Below are 17766 nucleotides of genomic sequence, written 5' to 3'. Positions count from 1 at the left end.
TCTGTCTTTCATGATCCAGAGCCATCCACCCGAGAAAGACTCGGACATTCGTTAAACCGAACATTGGACCACTCCGTGAGATGGAAGAGCTTCACATACTGTCTATAGCGCCAGGCGTTCAGTAGCAATATATCATTTCTATTTTTCATAACTGGTTGTGCATGACTCTGGTACCTAATCTAGCTCTTTCATAATAGAAATTATTCATGTGTTAATATTTATTGTCATTTAATTTAATTTCAGGAGCTTCAGACACTTATGAAAGAAGGGTCTGAAGTTATGGGGAGTGGATTGTCAAGAAAAGCTGTTGAAAAATATAAGATTGCATTTGACATGATCTTGGACCATTCAATACAGGTTGGTTTAAACCATTAAGAATATTCTTTCATACATCATTTGTAACTGCATCATTCATTCAACAAATTATATAACATAAATTTTTGTTTAATAACAATAATAAAACTAAAACTGAAACAAATATGTGTTACATTAGTAAGCATTTGTTCAGAACCCAGTGTTATTGAAGCTACATTTATATTTAATATATTTCTGTTTTTATTTTAGGTGTTTAAAATGGACGAAATAGATTTTATTGTTCTAAAATATGCTCTCTGTATTGGATGGATTGAACTTGCTAATTATGGGGATATTGCTAAAGCTGTAGAATATCTGAGAGAAATAGAAGAAAATCGTGCTTCAAAGTTTCCTGCTGTTTTTTATGGCTTGGGAAGTGCATACTATAAATTAAATAGGTATGGTATAAACAATATTACAGTTTTGTATTTATTTGGTCATTTATAATATGAAGTGAAAATTAATGGTAAGAGAAATTTAAGGACTAAATCTTGTTGGACTGTTCATTGAATTAAAAAATATTGATCTGCAACATGTTTTATTAAAGTAGTCATTAGTGTCAGATGTATACCATGCTTGCCATCAAGAGCAATGAATTTTCAAGACTACTAATACGTAAAATTTCAAAATTTAGCTTCCTTCAGTAAGAAAGTAAAGCTGAGAGCTTTATATAACTTTAATTTGTAATATATAAAAGAACTTTACAATATTGGTATAGTTGTCTTCAGCAAAATTTCGAGACTGCCATTGTATCATTCAGAGTTCCTATATTGAGGTGCTATTCTGAAGCCAGTAAGGAATTTAATGGCTTTTTATTTCGTGGCACATGACTCTTTACTGTTTGTTCATTGCATGGAATCTATTAAGAAATCGTAAGGTTGTGACTTGATTCACTTCACTCCTCATGGAGTCAATGTAATCAGATAAGAGTAATAACAAGACATATACTTGGGGAAAAAAACCTGTTAAGTTCCTTATATGGTTTCATTCAGAAAGGAAGTAAAACTATGAACTCATCAGAGATGATGACATCTTTCTACCTGGATGCGAGAAATGCAGACAATTTACCATTGTTCACATCAGTATTCAACTGTAGTCAATATCGTAACATCTCATGTCATTATCATATGTAGGTAAAGAATTTTGGCATGCAGATTTTTCTGTTTATAAATCAAATTCTTCTCCCGTTAGGTTAGCATAGTCTAAGAGGGTTTAGTTGACCATATTTGGCAATATTGAAAATCAACCAGTTACATTATACTCGTATTATAAAAGTTCATTTGCACATGTAGTTGTAAGTAATGTGATTAACCTAAATTAAGTATACTCAAATTTAGTCACCTGAGTAGGAGTTTATAAAATTTAGTCCGAAGTCAAACTTACATTTTTATACTTTAAATTGTGACCAGCCTCATGGTCTAGTAGTTAGAGCTTCTTGCTATAGTTCATGAGGTTCTGAGTTCGACTCCTGATTAGAACACAGGAATTTTTTCTTAAAGGGAATTGTTCTTGTGTTCGTCTATGGTCTGGAAATTAGCTTAAGTTTAGATGTAAGACCTCTCCTGGCACACACATTCATAGTCAACCGATCAGCTGTTCCAACTTCAGAAGAGGGTTACATATTGCCAGGAGAGACCAGAAATGTCGAATGGCAATCTGGTGGCATTGGAGAAAAGAAAAAAAACTCTAAATTGTATAATTTTAAATATTTTAAATTGTTTGACTGCAGCTTTAGACAATGTTACATGGAACTTTCGAACTGTAAAGCTATTTTATGAAGTTTCCTTTAATTAAAAACTAACAAAATGACGAGTATTTATTTCTGTACAGATATAAAGCAGCAACTGAACATTTGGAGAAAGGTTTATTATTTTTGCAACGTGAAGTTAAGTTCGATGTTCAACCATGGCCAGGAACTAACAACATTATACAAGAAACAACACGAAGTGGGCTTGATGTAAGTTTACCAGTTAATATTGTTATTTGTACATTTTCTTATGTTAATCAGTGTAATTTTAATATTGTAGGAAAAATGCTTGAGCCACTGACGTAACTCAGTCGTCTAAAGTGCTTGCCTGCCAATCTGAAGTTGTGCTTGGGCGCGAGTTCGATTCCCTCTTGGGCGGATTACCTGGTTGGGTTTTTAATCCGAGGTTTTCCCCAACCGTAAGGCAAATGTCAGGTAATCTATGGCGAATCCTCGGCCTCATCTCGCAAAATACCATCTCGCTATCACCAATCTCATCGACGCTAGATAACATCGTAATTGATACAACGTCGTTAAATAACCAAGTAAAAAAAATGCTTGAAGAAACATAATACCTATATATGCTGTATTTGTAAACATTGTTTCTAACCTTGGCAAATCCTTTCAAATACTCCGAGGAATCTAATCATCAGGGGCAGGCATTTATGGAGATTAATTTTATCATTTGTGTTTTTTAATATTGGTGTCTGTGGAGATTGTTGGAGATTGATTTGTACTCTTGGTGGAGATTAATGGAAATTTTGGAAAAATACAATTATTTTGGAATTGGACTATTAACTCAGTATGAATATGATGTTGTTTTCTAATGCCAAGCGTTTGACAATAAAGTCATTTGACTTCTTGCACTCCAATACTTTTCAAAGATATTGTCATGATCAGCCACTGAAGGACAGATTTTGAGGTGTTCTGAATCCATTTCTAGATTACTTTGAATATTACTTTCCAAATAATTAACATTAAAAGTTTGTTGGATTTTGTTAAGGTGCGGTATGGCCAATAGACAATATTTGATGGATTGAGACAGTATTTAACACACATTCATTAAAAACGGACAAAACTTGCAGCCCTCAAATTGACACTTTCAAATTATTAGTTAAATATCGAATTCTCCGTCTTTTGAGTTCACTAATGTAATCAGAACACCTGGAATACCATGTAATGTAGCCTACTTGGATATAATATAACAAATTCAAGTGAAAAAGAAAATCCGAAAAAAAAAAAAAAACTCAGAATATGAAATTCACTATAAAAGATGCAATAGTAATAATTCCCGAATGTGTTCATATTTTGCTATTAGGACTATTTCGCGATTTGCCGCAATTGTTTTATCCGCATATTATTAATCAGAATCACTTAATTCGTGAAGATTAGTAAAAATGTATTGTATATCTATTATGTCGTGATTTTCGCAATTTCCATAAATATCCGGCTCTGCTAATCATGTAATTCCCAAATGTGAATTTAGCTATTCTGACACTGGGCTGTCAAACAGAGATGTTGATTCCTCTCCATCCCCCAAAAACACATACACTGTATATCTACAGTATGTTTGGGAACATCAACACATACTCTTCTGTTCCCCTGCCTATCTTCTTTGAGTTTTCTTTCCATCTTCTTTTCTTTGCTTTCTTTGTTTCCCCTTCTCTTTTTTCTTTTCCTTTCCCCTCCTTCCTCTTCTCTCCTCTTTTCCAGTTTCTCTTTTATCTTTTTTACTGTATTATTATTTTTATGTTGACATAAGTGTACAGTTAATCTAATCACTATAGTACTGACTTCCCACACCAGAAATCCAGTTCCAAATTACTGTTCAGTTGAAGTGAATTTGTGTTGGACAGTTATCTCGTTTAGGCAGGTTGTACGGGATATTCTCGTTTTCTCTTTGATCATTCCACCATTTCCCCATCAATTATCGTAGTCCTGGTCGAAATAACACATTTTATTACCTTTATGAAACTTTTAGCAATAGCAATTTTTGAGAATACGTTAGAAATTTACTGATGTCAGGAATTCTGAATTTAAATTATACATGTTAGGGCTGTAAATGGTGGATTACTTTCGCTTATAAAAAGAAGTAGAAACAATGTAAAAATTAAAAAAAAAAAATTATCTTAAGACCTTTGTGATAGTTAAGTAGTAATTAATGTTTGTAAAATTGAAGAAATTTGAAAATAAGTCATTATCCTTGAAGCTGCTTATATTGTTAGGTACACAAAAACAAGTTTATGTACGTTTCACATTTATTGTGACATATTTTCAATTCTTTTCTTTCCAGGAACTTCTTAAAGAATTACTTAAAACTTGCCGTGCTTACCATGAACCTGATGCAATATGTAGATACAGCAAATGTCTTACTCTCAGTTCACACATCATTCCTTCAGAACATATTTTTTACAGGTATGTGAATTATAAACATTATTTGGCATACATGAAATATATTATTGTTGACTAATAACTATTACCAGTAATAATCAAACCCCTTTTAGATCCGTGAATTTTTGCTCCTTTTTTTACTTCACTCCTGTATTCCTTAGCAAAGGAAAGTAAAATCAGAGATTTCATGTTATAGATTTACTGCAGATGAAATATCCTTGACCCAGAAAAATTACAGATTATCTGTTTCTCACCTCCTCAAGTTCCCTGCTTTGCACTATGAACCAGTATCTTGGATCAGAGTGCAAATTTTTCTGCACTATAATATCTTGTGACAAACTAGAACTAATGTGCAAATCTAGCTTTCAGGTGAAGCTCCCTGTGAAGCTTGTTTAAATAATTTAAAGGTAAAAATTGTTCCAGGGCGGGTATTGAACCCAGGACCTTTGACTGAGTGCACCATTGCTCTACCAACTGAGCTACTCAGGAACTCTACTAGAAGCAGACTAGACACGAACAGTGACATGTACAGAAAACTACAATTTAAGTCACACAGAGTTTGTGTGCACTCAATGTTGGATGTTTGATGGTTTTTCAGTCCACTTTGAGGTACGTGGATATAAAGGGAAAAGTTGAGTTGGTGTCTGGTAGAGTTCCTGGATGGCTCAGTCGGTAGAGCATTGGTGCGCTTAACCTAAGGTCCCGGGTTCGATGCCCGCCCCCTGCAAATTTTTCCATTGAAATTATTTAGGAATAATGTGTTGCAGAAGACTTCTAAAAATCTATAGAGTTTAAGAGCTGCAAAGATGCTCATCATTACAAAATTATTTTATAATTCTTTGTAGTCTCCATTGATCGACATACTTCCACAGTCAGATACCAGATAGCCTCTCCATCTCTGCTGCAAAAATATTTCTCAAGTTTCTGACCAGGAAAGATTAAGAACTACAATGTTTGAAACCTTACATATACTATATCAAAAAAAGCTCTATTCTTCGTATGCAAAGTTCATTGCCCCAGATGATGAAACATTTGCACTCTGACTACAGTGATTGTAAAATTGCAAGCCTAGAATTATTTTTGTATTGGGCCGAATCTAGTACGATATTTAGTAGCCTATAAAAGCAGTTGTGTGAAAACTGTATTCGTATTATAAACACAACCTAGTTCTTTTCAGCCGTAAAAGAAGTCTTTATTTATAGGATGTGCAGACTACCACGTAATTCTATATTGGAAAATCCTTCCTAAAAAGCATTTTGTCTCTTGATAGTATATTTCGAGCACAGCAGATGGCTGTATGACAGGAGTTGGTGGCTGACTGGCTTAACATTGTGTGAAACGATGACCAGGTGCTTTGTTAAGGAAGAGAGAAATGTTAATTTTTTATCCCTTATTTTTGTGGCCCTACAACTAACAAAGAAATTGTGAAGGATTATAAAAAAATGCTGTTTTTCATAATATGGATGGCATTTTATGGAAGAATTACCAGTTTGAAGAAGAATCCAGTTCCAGTTTAGAAGATGAGCCAATAGGAGAAAGAGTGAGAAATGGAGAAAAAGACGAAGATTACGATGATCAAGAGCTTGAGTTTTAATGAGGGCGGGCATTGAACAACCCTAGAACTGCGACTGTTTGAACCTATTGTTTTAACTCTATTTTATATCATATTCCTAGAGAAGTCCTCATTGTTTTAAGAGCTTCAGTATTCGTATATAGTTACAGTTTTAAGTACTTTATATTCTAGAGAAGTAAATTAATGACAACACACGCAAATCTTCAAAGCCTGTGATGTGAACTGGAATTGAAAACTTGAAAATAGCTTTCTTCTTCCTTCAGTATTTTCAAAGGATAGGTCGTATTATATTGAGATATTTCATTTTTCCATATACAGCAAACTCTCGATTATTTGTGCTAATCACCAGATAAAACGGCACAAAAAAAAAACGAAAAACACGAATAATCGGAAATGTTTATTGATTTGCCACAGTAATGATTTAGCATAAGACAGTCATAAACACGCACATATATATATATATATATATATATATATATATATATATATATATATATATATATATAGTAAGCTAACTTACTGTATTTAAAATTATTATTTTTACTTTTTACAGCGGAATAAAAATATCAGGCTGCAGTTTAATCATTGAACTCACCTCACTACGTAATCACAACAGTTAAAATCTCAGAGCTGTACTGTAATGATCTATAATAATGCGACGTCAGTTTAATTTTAAAATAACTGTTGCCAGCATTCGGAAAAAAAACCATAAAAGTTAACTAAATAGTTACTAGAAAGACAAAACATCCATTTTTACTCTAACGCTTCAAAATATGATATTTATATTCTGTTGTTTCTAATTAGAGTACTAAATACTTTACTGCATTGAAATTACTGTACAGTACGTTGTTAGATTTAGCTTGTAGTAATTCGGTTTGCTTATCTAGTATGTACTATACTGTTTATACTATAGCTGTGTGTTGATTGTCGCTGTTAATGACGTGCGCTGCTAGTTGTGCAAGCTCAGTTCACATGTTTTCGAAATTTCTTGTCGTTTCAATCTTCGAACACCTTCACCAAAGTAAAAAAAAATGCCCTGCACAAATAATCCGCGCATGAATAATCGAGAATTTGCTGTACATTATTTGAAAACTTAGGATCATTTTATATTTGGGCCAATATGGTACAGTATATACTGAGCACAGTGGCATAATGGTTATCATTCTCACCTTTCAGTCTTGTATAAGGCTGAACTTTGACTTTCTAGGAGCACTTAAATTATTTGCCATAATTTCAGCAACTATCACAGTAGGAAGGAAGCCAGAGCATGGTAGTGACTACATTATCACCTGTAGCTGTGTAGTTCCTATATGTATTAATGTCTTGTACTGTATGATTTCTTCACGTTCTCCTGTATTTTTAAATAATGTTAGTTATATATTTTTAATTAAAGTCCCTTAAGGTCCATGTTGTTGAAGCTTGTTTTTTGTTACCGTGTATTATTTCCGAGTGATCCGATTCTATTTAAATCCAAATAGATAAGAACTAACTTATTGGTTCAAATCTAATATGACCACGAATATAATACGACCCCAAGGGTTCCAGTATTTAGCAACATCATCTTATCACTCCCAGTTTTCTTCTTCTTCATCATCTTTTTCTTCTTTCTTCTTCTATTGTTTCATCTTATGAACTGGAACTGGATTCTTCTTCACAAAATGTCGTCCTTACTCCCATCTTTATTATTAGAAATACAGTCCTTTTAAAAAAACCCTGCATGAATGACTCACTGTTAATTTTATTGTATTTCATGTTGTAATTATCCACTGGATCAGCATAGCTGCACATTTGATTTTTTCGATTTGTCTGTTGGGGTCAGAACATGGTCCTCTTTAAGCATCCAACCATTGTACTCTATGCAGATTTGGCTGTGATTATAAGCAGCATATGGTTTTGACTGGTTTTTTATGCAAAGATATCATCACTAGTAGTTTCGGGCCATTATGGTATTTTTACTTTCAGACACCTGATCTGAATGTAGCTTGTGTTTTTAGTGTGATGTTAACATGTCATTAAATTGTTGATCATAATTTTTTCTTTCAGCGATCCGGATTTTTGTGGTTTTGTTATTGTAATTTGTGAAGAAAAATGTAGAATAGAATATCACATGGCATGCTGGAAAGATTATAAAGAAACTACAACTAACAATACGATTGGAAAGTTATCTGATAAGGTAATTCTCTCTTATTCTACAAGGTTTAGCCATTATTCTGTCACAGATAAAAAAAAAATATTCCTGTCATTAATATGATCATATATCAAAATGTCACTTTTAATGCATTTTTATTGTCTTTAAAAGTTATATACATTTAATTTTTTTCTATATGAAAGAAAGAATTTGTTTTGTCAGAATTAGTAACATTGTTAAGATTTGACTCTTTTCTGTTTCAGGATTTTATAGGGAAAGAATGCCCAACAACAGATTGTCTGAATCAAGACAACAAACGTTCTGTAATTATTAAAATTGAAATTGTTGGCGATGATACAACAGTCAAAACTTGTATTGAAGCACCTAAAAATGACACAGTTATTAAGGAATCTAAGAAAACCAAGTAAGTTGAATAATTACATATCCTAAATTTGTTGCTTGCATGTCTTCAGTATCAGTGATTGTAGATGTTATCCCTGACAAAATAAAAGGAATTAAGTTAGAAATATTGACCTTCTAAAAATGGGTACCATTTAGCATATTTTGTCTGTGTACCAAATTAAACTTCTTGTTTTATCAGTGTTAATTCTCTAAGCTACTTCCACATTTTCACAACTGATTATTTCTTCAAGCAGACATACTGTAAATACATTCAAGAAATCTATATTTGGACACAATCTTGAAGATTTTCGCTATATTTTATTTAAGCAATTTTTTCAAGGTAATGTTCTTCCAGCTGTGTTAAAAACTGGCCTTTGATTTAAATGTTTCAGGAATTACCTTAAATTAAGTTTCCTTGGTATCTAAGTGTCAACATTGTCGTACAGATTGAAAGATAGTGAGAATGCAATCCATTATCAATGTAGGGAACGGCTTACCTGTCAGATCCATTACCAGACTTGGTTCTCATGACTCCTGTTCTGGGTCAATATTAAGTTGAGGGAAATTCAGGTTCAGAAAGGGTAATCCTAGTGAAGAAAAGCAGATTTTCCCACAAGAACTTACCATTATTGTTCTGTATTCAAGACATTTATGGCATCTGAAATAATTCATATGGTTGATGGTATAAGTGACAGTAATGATAGTGACAGTAGTTGTAGTGGTAATGTTAGTAATCTTGGTGATAATAGTAATAAGTTATAGTAGCAGTAATGGCGTTTATGATAGTGATGGTGGCAGGGCAGGGGTGGCAGTTGCAGTAGGTGTAATTTTTATATAACTGATAAAATGATGGAAAGTTTGTGAAGAGAAAAATATTTGTTAAACAGCAGTAGCATACAATTCATTAAATATAAGATTACGAAAATAGTAGTTTTATTAGTTATTGTGTAAAATTTGTAATGAGAAAATAATTTTGTGTGTCATTTATATCACACAGATTTTTTTCAATATTTATCATATAATTAACAAACCATATGATATTGCAGTATATACATATAATTGTGCTGTTTTGTATTTTGTAACATTACAAATTAAATTACACATGTAAGCAATATAAATAAAATGTTCAAACTCAAAATACACAATTTAGTAAGAAATGGAAACATAACACTAAACATAACATCTACAATTCTAAGTATTTTTTTTTTATCTGAGGTTTTATTTATAGTCGCTTTTTAACTGCAAGGTAATTTCGTGACTGTCGATTCTGTTTGGAGTAGTACATAGTTGTTGATATATTGGATTGTTTCCATCTATCGGCCAGTTCGCTTACCTTCATACCATCTAGTAGCCATACCAGCAGACATGTCCCATCAGTAGGGATTGAGGTCTTGGAAACATTCCCCAGGATTTGAACCCAGGACCTTATTAACATGAATCCATTGTTTTACTACTGAGTCACCTTGCTGGTCTGTGTACAATAAGGTTCAAAAAGAATGGGCTGGTGACGAATGTCTTAAGTTCCAGAAACAGAACTGTGCGCATGATCGTCTTCTTGAAGCTCCAGTTCACAAGATGACACAATTAAACCATGTAAATGTGCTATATTTTGTTCTAAAATATGATATAAAATAAAACGAAGGGTTGATTCTAGCTGCATCAGGGTCTCTGAAGAATGAAATAGCAATAAAATTGATAAATACTAAATCTATCAAAATGAAGATGAATGAGAAAGCTACTTAATACGCTGGATTAAAGTATGAACCATTGTAGCGTTGGTGTCTTAAGCATGGGTCTAAACCAGATAGCATTGGTTGTAGTAGGTTCGAATCTCCGTTAGTCCTACTTATTTTTTACATTACAAATGTACCATAATAAGTTTTTATATACGCCATTTACACAAGTATCAAGTGGCGATATCACTTGGAAGTCATTGAATATTTAGCACAACCCCTCCCCTGGGCAACACTCCTATCTGTTAATAAAACCGTCTGCATTTATATCTGATTTATAGCTTTTAAAAATATGTTCAACTACAACATTAAAACATGTTAAAATTGTAAACATAGATTTAGTTATATTTCTGATTTTTGAGGAAGCAGATAAACTATTAATTTTGTATACAGGCTAAATTGTGCATAATATTAGCCCACGAATGATATGCTATAATATGTTTGCAAGACTTGCATAACCAAGTTTATTAACAAATTCCATTAACATTTACACTAGATTTTAATCTGCTGACATTCAACATAAATAAAACAACTTTCATTTCCTTTTCTTTAAACAAAACAGGCCTCCTTATAGTGGAAAACAACTACAGTTAAAAAAATTCATAGCAATAATTGTACAAATATCTATAATAATAATTGCAATTATCCTAAACTACGCCCATCAACCATGTGAAATATTTAGGTATCTTCATCGATCAAAACTTAAAATGTAATTTTCATATTAACTACTTATGTCTTAAATTATGTAAAACTCTGTACAGATTTGTTCGACTGCGTCACTTTATGTCAGTAAAACTATTGAGAACAGTATTTTTAGCCCTGGTCAGTCTATAATACAGTATGGAATTATAGGATGGGGTGGATTTTCACAGAGTACCATTCGCCCATTAATATTACTACATAAAAGAATTATTAAAATATGTTTAAGAAGAAAACTTGATCATCCAACTCATCTGTATAAAGAATTTAATGTTTTGAATATCAAGCAAATTTATATGTATACTATTTTGAATTACTACCATAAATAATATCAAACTAAATTTATGTCATCCGATCATGGCCACAACACAAGATACAATATTTCGTTCCCCCTCATTGAACCAAAATGTAAGACTGAAGCAGGTCTAAGGCACAGTTCTAATTACAGTCCAAGATTATATAATGATTTATAATGATTTTATAAAGAGGAATCCTAAACTAAAATTATAAAACAATACATTATTAAAAAAACAAGTGCTTGAATGGTTTTTAAAATTATAATCATTATATAAATTCTTAATTTTTATTTTTTGTCTCTCTAACAATGTCGTATTCTTAACTTAGTATGTTTATGTATACGTAATGATTGTTTTCTTCCTTCTTTTTAATTTTATGTGTAATTACAGTTAACAGTTTTTTTTCCTTCTTTTTAATTTTGTGTGTAATTACAGTTAACAGTATAATCACAGTTGTGATTATTATTTTTTTTTTTTTCTTCTTCTATCCAGTTTTCATTATTGGTCACATTCGACCTCAGGCATCTTGCTTTTTCGAGTGAGAACCAGTTATAATTTTATTTATACCACAATTTGTAATGTGCATTTGAATCTGAGATTGATAAGCAATTTTGAATGTTGAAGAATATTCATATACAAGTGTTAACAATAGTATTATAAAATCTGTGTTAATGTATGTAATTTTTGCTTGCAATAATAAACTTATCTTAGTAACTATAATTAGCAACTTGTCATTAAAAATATAAAATAATATAAAAAATTAACACTGCTGGGAAGCAGACTTACAACCTCTGATTTTGAAATCAGAAACCTTACTCCTGCACTACACCACTTCGTAGCACTTACTGCATTGTAGACGGATCACTGTCAAAGAATCAACTGGAACAAACATCACAGCATTGCCTTCGAGCACAGTGAATCTGTGTGAACCTGACTTAAAAACTTTACATTTCAACTACCAAGTGTCAGCCCATTCTTTTTGAACCCAATTGTACGTATTTAGAAAACATTGATGTCAATAAAAAATACAAAAAATAAAGCATTGTTACAGTCAAACACCATACGTATTCAAGAATGTTAGTTGTGCTGTTTTTAATAACATACGGTACTATTTTAAATAACCCACTATCACTTTTATTTGTATAGTTCTATATCAAATGGTACTCAAAGTCTGTCAGTTTCATTTTAGATGCCTTCCATTTAATGTACAGTAATTATTTTTGCAGATATGGATTCCCTTGTTCAAAATATATTAGAAATAAAGTGCTGTATTTACATGAATTGATCTATTTTATAGTGTCACATCTAGAAAAATTTATTATTTAGTTTGTTGAAAGTGGAGCTAAATATTCTTATTATGGTTGTTTTGTAAATATTTCAGGAAAAAGAAGAATGAAAAGATTGCTGAAACTGTTCTTCAGGACAAGGTACTATAACTTTCATAATACAATACTAAATGCACAGTTCTATCTAAACCATGCATAATTCACCAGTACAGGTTCTTTCAAACTGACAAATTAAACATTTGTTTTATTGAAACTTTGTGAAATTAGTTGTACGAAGGATTACAGGGAAGGAACTACATCTTCAAAATTATGGTAGGACTGTCAAGAGAACTTCTCTTTTATTTCTAAGTAATGTTTTCAACAGCCACTAACCAATTGCTATAAGATTATGCTGGAAACTTCAAAATGGCTGCTGTTCGCCCATTTCTCATAAATGCAGATTATTCCTGCAAATTTTACCCTTAATATTTCTTCCAGAACTGACATCTCCATGCAGCAACTATGTCCGACCACTATAGTAGAACTATTTTTCGTGCCTGCATTTCCCTTCCCTCTCCACTCAGCTGAAATCCTCCTCAAACTAATCTTAGAATGTAGGCCCATCCTATCCTCCTCAAACTGTTTTCTAGTACAGGAATATTTAATGGAAAATTCTACATACAGTGCTCGAAAATGTGCATACTATAAAACCTTGTTTTAATTTTTTCTTATTTCAAGAATGACTAAAAAATCCCAGCATATTGTAAGTTTATTTCAACTCAATTTTATTATCTCAACAATAACTCTTCACTTTCTACAATTTAATTTCATTCCCGTCAACAATGGGATTTGCTCTCCGCACAGCAATACAGCGTTCGTTATTGCACTCCACAAACAATTTACTTGGACTATTACGAACAACAATGAACTATTAATCTTAACTAATATTCACAAAGCACTATTTACAACACGGAACTGTCAGTTCTCAGTTCACAGCTCGTTTGTCTTGGCTAGTTCTTCTAGCTCAGTCACTCACGTTCACAGAATCTCGAACCCCAGACCTTCAGAGACGATCCGCTGAACTTCGAACTCAGGACCCCCAACTGCAGTCTACTGCACTCGAACTCCGGGCTTCAGGCTCCACAGTTACGGACACAACTCAAGTCGCGCTCTGGTCTTGAAGCTGGCTTCACTGCTACACAAGACTAACTCGTTTACTGTCCAAATCTGCCTGTAACAACACTGGCTTACTGACTGACTGTTCCACTGCTCACCCGCGTCTCGTAATTTATACCCACACAATAGTTGCAAGAAAGTACGAGTTCTGGATATTTCCAAGTGTCACACGAACAATCCGGACCCCTCTCCTCTCTGCCGCGGTCGCTCTTTCCCCACTCCACTCTACTCCCTAAGCCACAGCACATGCCACAGGAAGCAGATGCGCGCGCAACCTCCGCACCGGCCGACCTTGCACTTCCTTCTGCTGGTCGTGAGTTCGAATCTCACGTCGCTGTCACAATATCTATCTTATATTATCAGATTCACAATAAGTAGCTATAATTTCACAAAAGGAGCTAAGATTCAGCATTGTAAAAAATATATATACAGTATATTACCTAACTTGACTACAGAAAAAAATTAGTTTACATTCGGTTCCTTCCCATTGTGATATAAAGGGAAATAAAACATCAGACCTTTTGGCTAACAAAGGCATTAAAATCTTACATCCATCTATTAACAGATTTTCATTTTATTCTGTAAAACAACTAGTCAAAAGTAAATTAAAAATTCTGATGGAGCAAAAGGTAAAATCTGACAAATTTTATTTACTACCCTGAGATAATCCTGCAAGGGTTATGTAAATCTGCTGTTGCGATGGGTTGATAACAGGTCATGATTATTTGGCAAGCCACCTGCACAGGATAGGAATTTTCCATGCATCCTCTTGTGTATTATGTGATACAAATGAAGAGATGAACATGGAACACTTCAAAAGGTGCACAGCGTTGCTAGAAGATGACCTCGCGCAAAACTACTGGAGTGCAAGATGACGAATGACTTCATTGTCAGGTGTCTAGGCATTGGACCAACAACAATCATTTAATTGATTTCCTCTTTTAAGGAATCCTGTTTTAAGGAAGATTCTACTTTCAAAGAATAGATTTTCAAAGCATGCTGTAGTTTTTTCGACACATCAAAGTTCTGTCAGAAATTTAGATTTGAAGCATATAATAAGACCTAATATTAATAATAGAAATTTGGAAACATGTGGAAATTGATAAATGAAAATAACTTCTTTTGTTCCAGCCGAAAGTTAAAGCACGTCCAAAAGTTAAGAAAATTACAGTACAAACTACTTCCCAAGATATACCAACAACAAACTCAGTGTAAGTATAATATTTTAGTTTCCAGTACTGTACCATCATTTCAGGAGGTGTGTGCAGTAAGAGCGTTAGCATGTTAATGCTTTCGTTGTATAGATAGCTGTTATTAAATATTATATAATTTTATTAATATTTAACCCCTTAACATAAGATTAATTATTACCAAATTTAAAGATTTTATTCCTAATAGTTTTAAAATTTTAGTCTAATTTTTCTCAAAAGCAATTTTTTTTTCATTAACGCTGTTATTGCACCGAACTCTTCATTTATTATTTTTTTAATGGGTACTTGAGTTACGTCATTCACCCCATTGTCTTAGTTTGTACAAAGTGTCAAAGCAATAATAATTTTTTTAACTACCGTAAGTATTACCTTTGTGCACTGTGGGAGGCAAACTACATAGCAGCACAAGATGATGCATGATAAATGGATCATTGGTGAAATGCTGGTAGAGGAAATTGGGAGTACCCCCTGAAAACCTACCACCAAGCACCTTCTTTGTCTACCACAAATTCCAGTTAGATCTATCAGGATTCGAACCCAGGTTACAAGTGTGGAAAGCTGACAAACTTAAGCTATTTTGCTAACAGTGTACCCCATTTCCTGTAAAGTGAAAAAGATTTTGATAATTATAAGTATAGTGTAGGTAATTTTCTAATTGTTGTTTAAAGGCAACAGATATAGAATTACTCATAAATATAGACTACCAGGAAATGTTTCAGAGAATGATTTATGGAAGAAAACAATACAAGAACATTATTATCAACCTGAGTACTTAAACACTTAATTCTTGCAGTTGTATTTATGTAAGTTTTAGTTCTGGCTGCAAAACATATGAAGTTGGATATTTCAATTTTGACAGCATCTGTTATGAAATTTGATGCTACATGTATTCAGTTAACCATTTAAATTATTAATAGTATCTGTACCTGTCTTCAGATTCAGTTTCTCATAATATATTTGCGGCATCTGGTGTACAGGTAATTGGTAGATAATTTTCACATGACATCAGTATGTTTTAAGATGACATTTTTTATATAAATGTGTTCCAGATATCTTAAATGAAAATAATTGACACCATAAACTTATGCATTTGTTTCTTGCGTTTTAGGGAGGAACTTTCAAGCAGACTTCAAAAGCTCAAAGTTTTAAGAGATATTAATTTTGGATACACAGACGAAAATCGTGTATGTATTAAATTCAATTTATATCTTCTTAAAATGTAAAATATATTGAATAAACCTTTAAACATCTTCAGACATAGCTGATCTTATTTATTTTATGATATGACTATTTTTACTTTATCATTAAGTCCACTGCTTTGGAGTAGTCAGCATCCCTGATTGTGAAACTAGTGGACCCGGGATCGAATCCTGGTTGGTACAAGTTTCCTGGTTGAGGTTTTTCTGGGGGGTTTCTCTGAACCCATTAAGAGCAAAAATGCTAAGTAATTTTGGCGCCAGACCCTCGGCTTATTTTGCCATCATCACTTTCATCTTCATCTATCCTGCCATTTTTCATACTCGTGTCATCCTACCATATGGTGCTAACAGATTCGACCTAATGAGTGCCCCAAATTCAGAACAGGATTCTTCATCACAATCATAAATTAAGTAAGCAGAGTTGCAGGTGACATAATGTCAAAATGCACGACATTAAAGGAAAAATAAATACATTTTACTATTAGAGTCAGTATTGTGATGCTGCAAAAATTGATCTCAAAATTTTTGCGAAATACCAAAATGTTTTGGACATGTCCATTTGTATACAGCAATTTCTCCCGAACTATTAGTTGAATTATGTTTACATTCGGTATCTAATGGTCAATTTATCCAGAATGATGCACATAAATATAAATAATTTCAGTAAAAGTTTATTTCATTGAAAAACACACAATGGCAATCAAGTCGAAATCAGCTCAAATTGTTTTATTATTATTATTATTATTATTATTATTATTATTATTATTATTATTATTATTATTATTATTATTATTATTAATGTATATACGTGAATACTCTGTGCATATCTTTTCCGGAATTTAGCATATATATATCTCTCTCTCTCAGGGTGCACGAATTATTCTACGGTGCATTATTATTATTATTATTATTATTATTATTATTATTATTATTATTATTATTATTATTGCTTTATTTCTTGCATAAGATAAAATAATCACGAATAGTCCAGTAAGTTCCCAGTGTGGATTTGAGTCACAGTCAGACCTGGGATTTTTCATTAAAAAGTCCATAATGACACTTGTGGAAGACATAGTCGCAGTTGGAGTTTTTTCAGGTTCTTCCATTTCCACATATTGGGCCTCTACATCATTCCATAGCATTTTCCGATTGCAGTCTGGCGACACGTGGAGGGGTCTGACCTAGGGACATGTGGAGTTTCTGCTCAAAACCTGCGTATGCAACAAACATTAGTGTGGGTTAAGGATACACCTTGCTTAAGGAATTGTGAACGGGAGAAGAGTTCGGGGCAGAAGAAGATATCAGATGATAGCAAATCTTGAAAGGTCGTAGTGCCCCCTCCTTAAATTCAATTCAATTCCATGTCTCCATATTGCTGTGTTTAGGAGAAATGAATTACTATTTGTAGAATTATTTCTACTTTTCGTTGCAAATGTTATAAATCTAGAGACAGCCAGGTGTAGTCACCATCGTAATGAATAGCTCTGGTTGTAAACACATAATTACATGAAGTAAAATACATTTCATTATTCATGTGTATGCTGTAAATAGAAAAATAATACAGTAAATTCTCCATGTAACAGACTGTTGGA

General features: G+C 32.8%; 1 protein-coding gene across 6 annotated transcripts in view; it reads left to right on the top strand.

Annotated features, from left to right (window-relative positions):
* The window catches only part of LOC138710746 (E3 ubiquitin-protein ligase TTC3-like), a 107851-nt gene that overhangs the window by 36298 nt on the left and 53787 nt on the right, over nt 1-17766 (top strand). For all 6 annotated transcript variants that reach the window (XM_069841836.1, XM_069841837.1, XM_069841839.1 and 3 more), the window contains 9 exons: nt 244-357; nt 565-752; nt 2185-2311; nt 4395-4516; nt 8109-8238; nt 8457-8617; nt 12705-12750; nt 14896-14975; nt 16084-16159. In XM_069841836.1, the coding sequence (XP_069697937.1) occupies nt 244-357; nt 565-752; nt 2185-2311; nt 4395-4516; nt 8109-8238; nt 8457-8617; nt 12705-12750; nt 14896-14975; nt 16084-16159 (1044 nt within the window). The remainder of the gene's footprint in view (nt 1-243; nt 358-564; nt 753-2184; nt 2312-4394; nt 4517-8108; nt 8239-8456; nt 8618-12704; nt 12751-14895; nt 14976-16083; nt 16160-17766) is intronic.

This window comes from Periplaneta americana, chromosome 12 (genome assembly GCF_040183065.1).
Source record: "Periplaneta americana isolate PAMFEO1 chromosome 12, P.americana_PAMFEO1_priV1, whole genome shotgun sequence".
Taxonomy (NCBI): domain Eukaryota; kingdom Metazoa; phylum Arthropoda; class Insecta; order Blattodea; family Blattidae; genus Periplaneta; species Periplaneta americana.
This window is presented reverse-complemented; position numbering and strand designations above follow the sequence as displayed.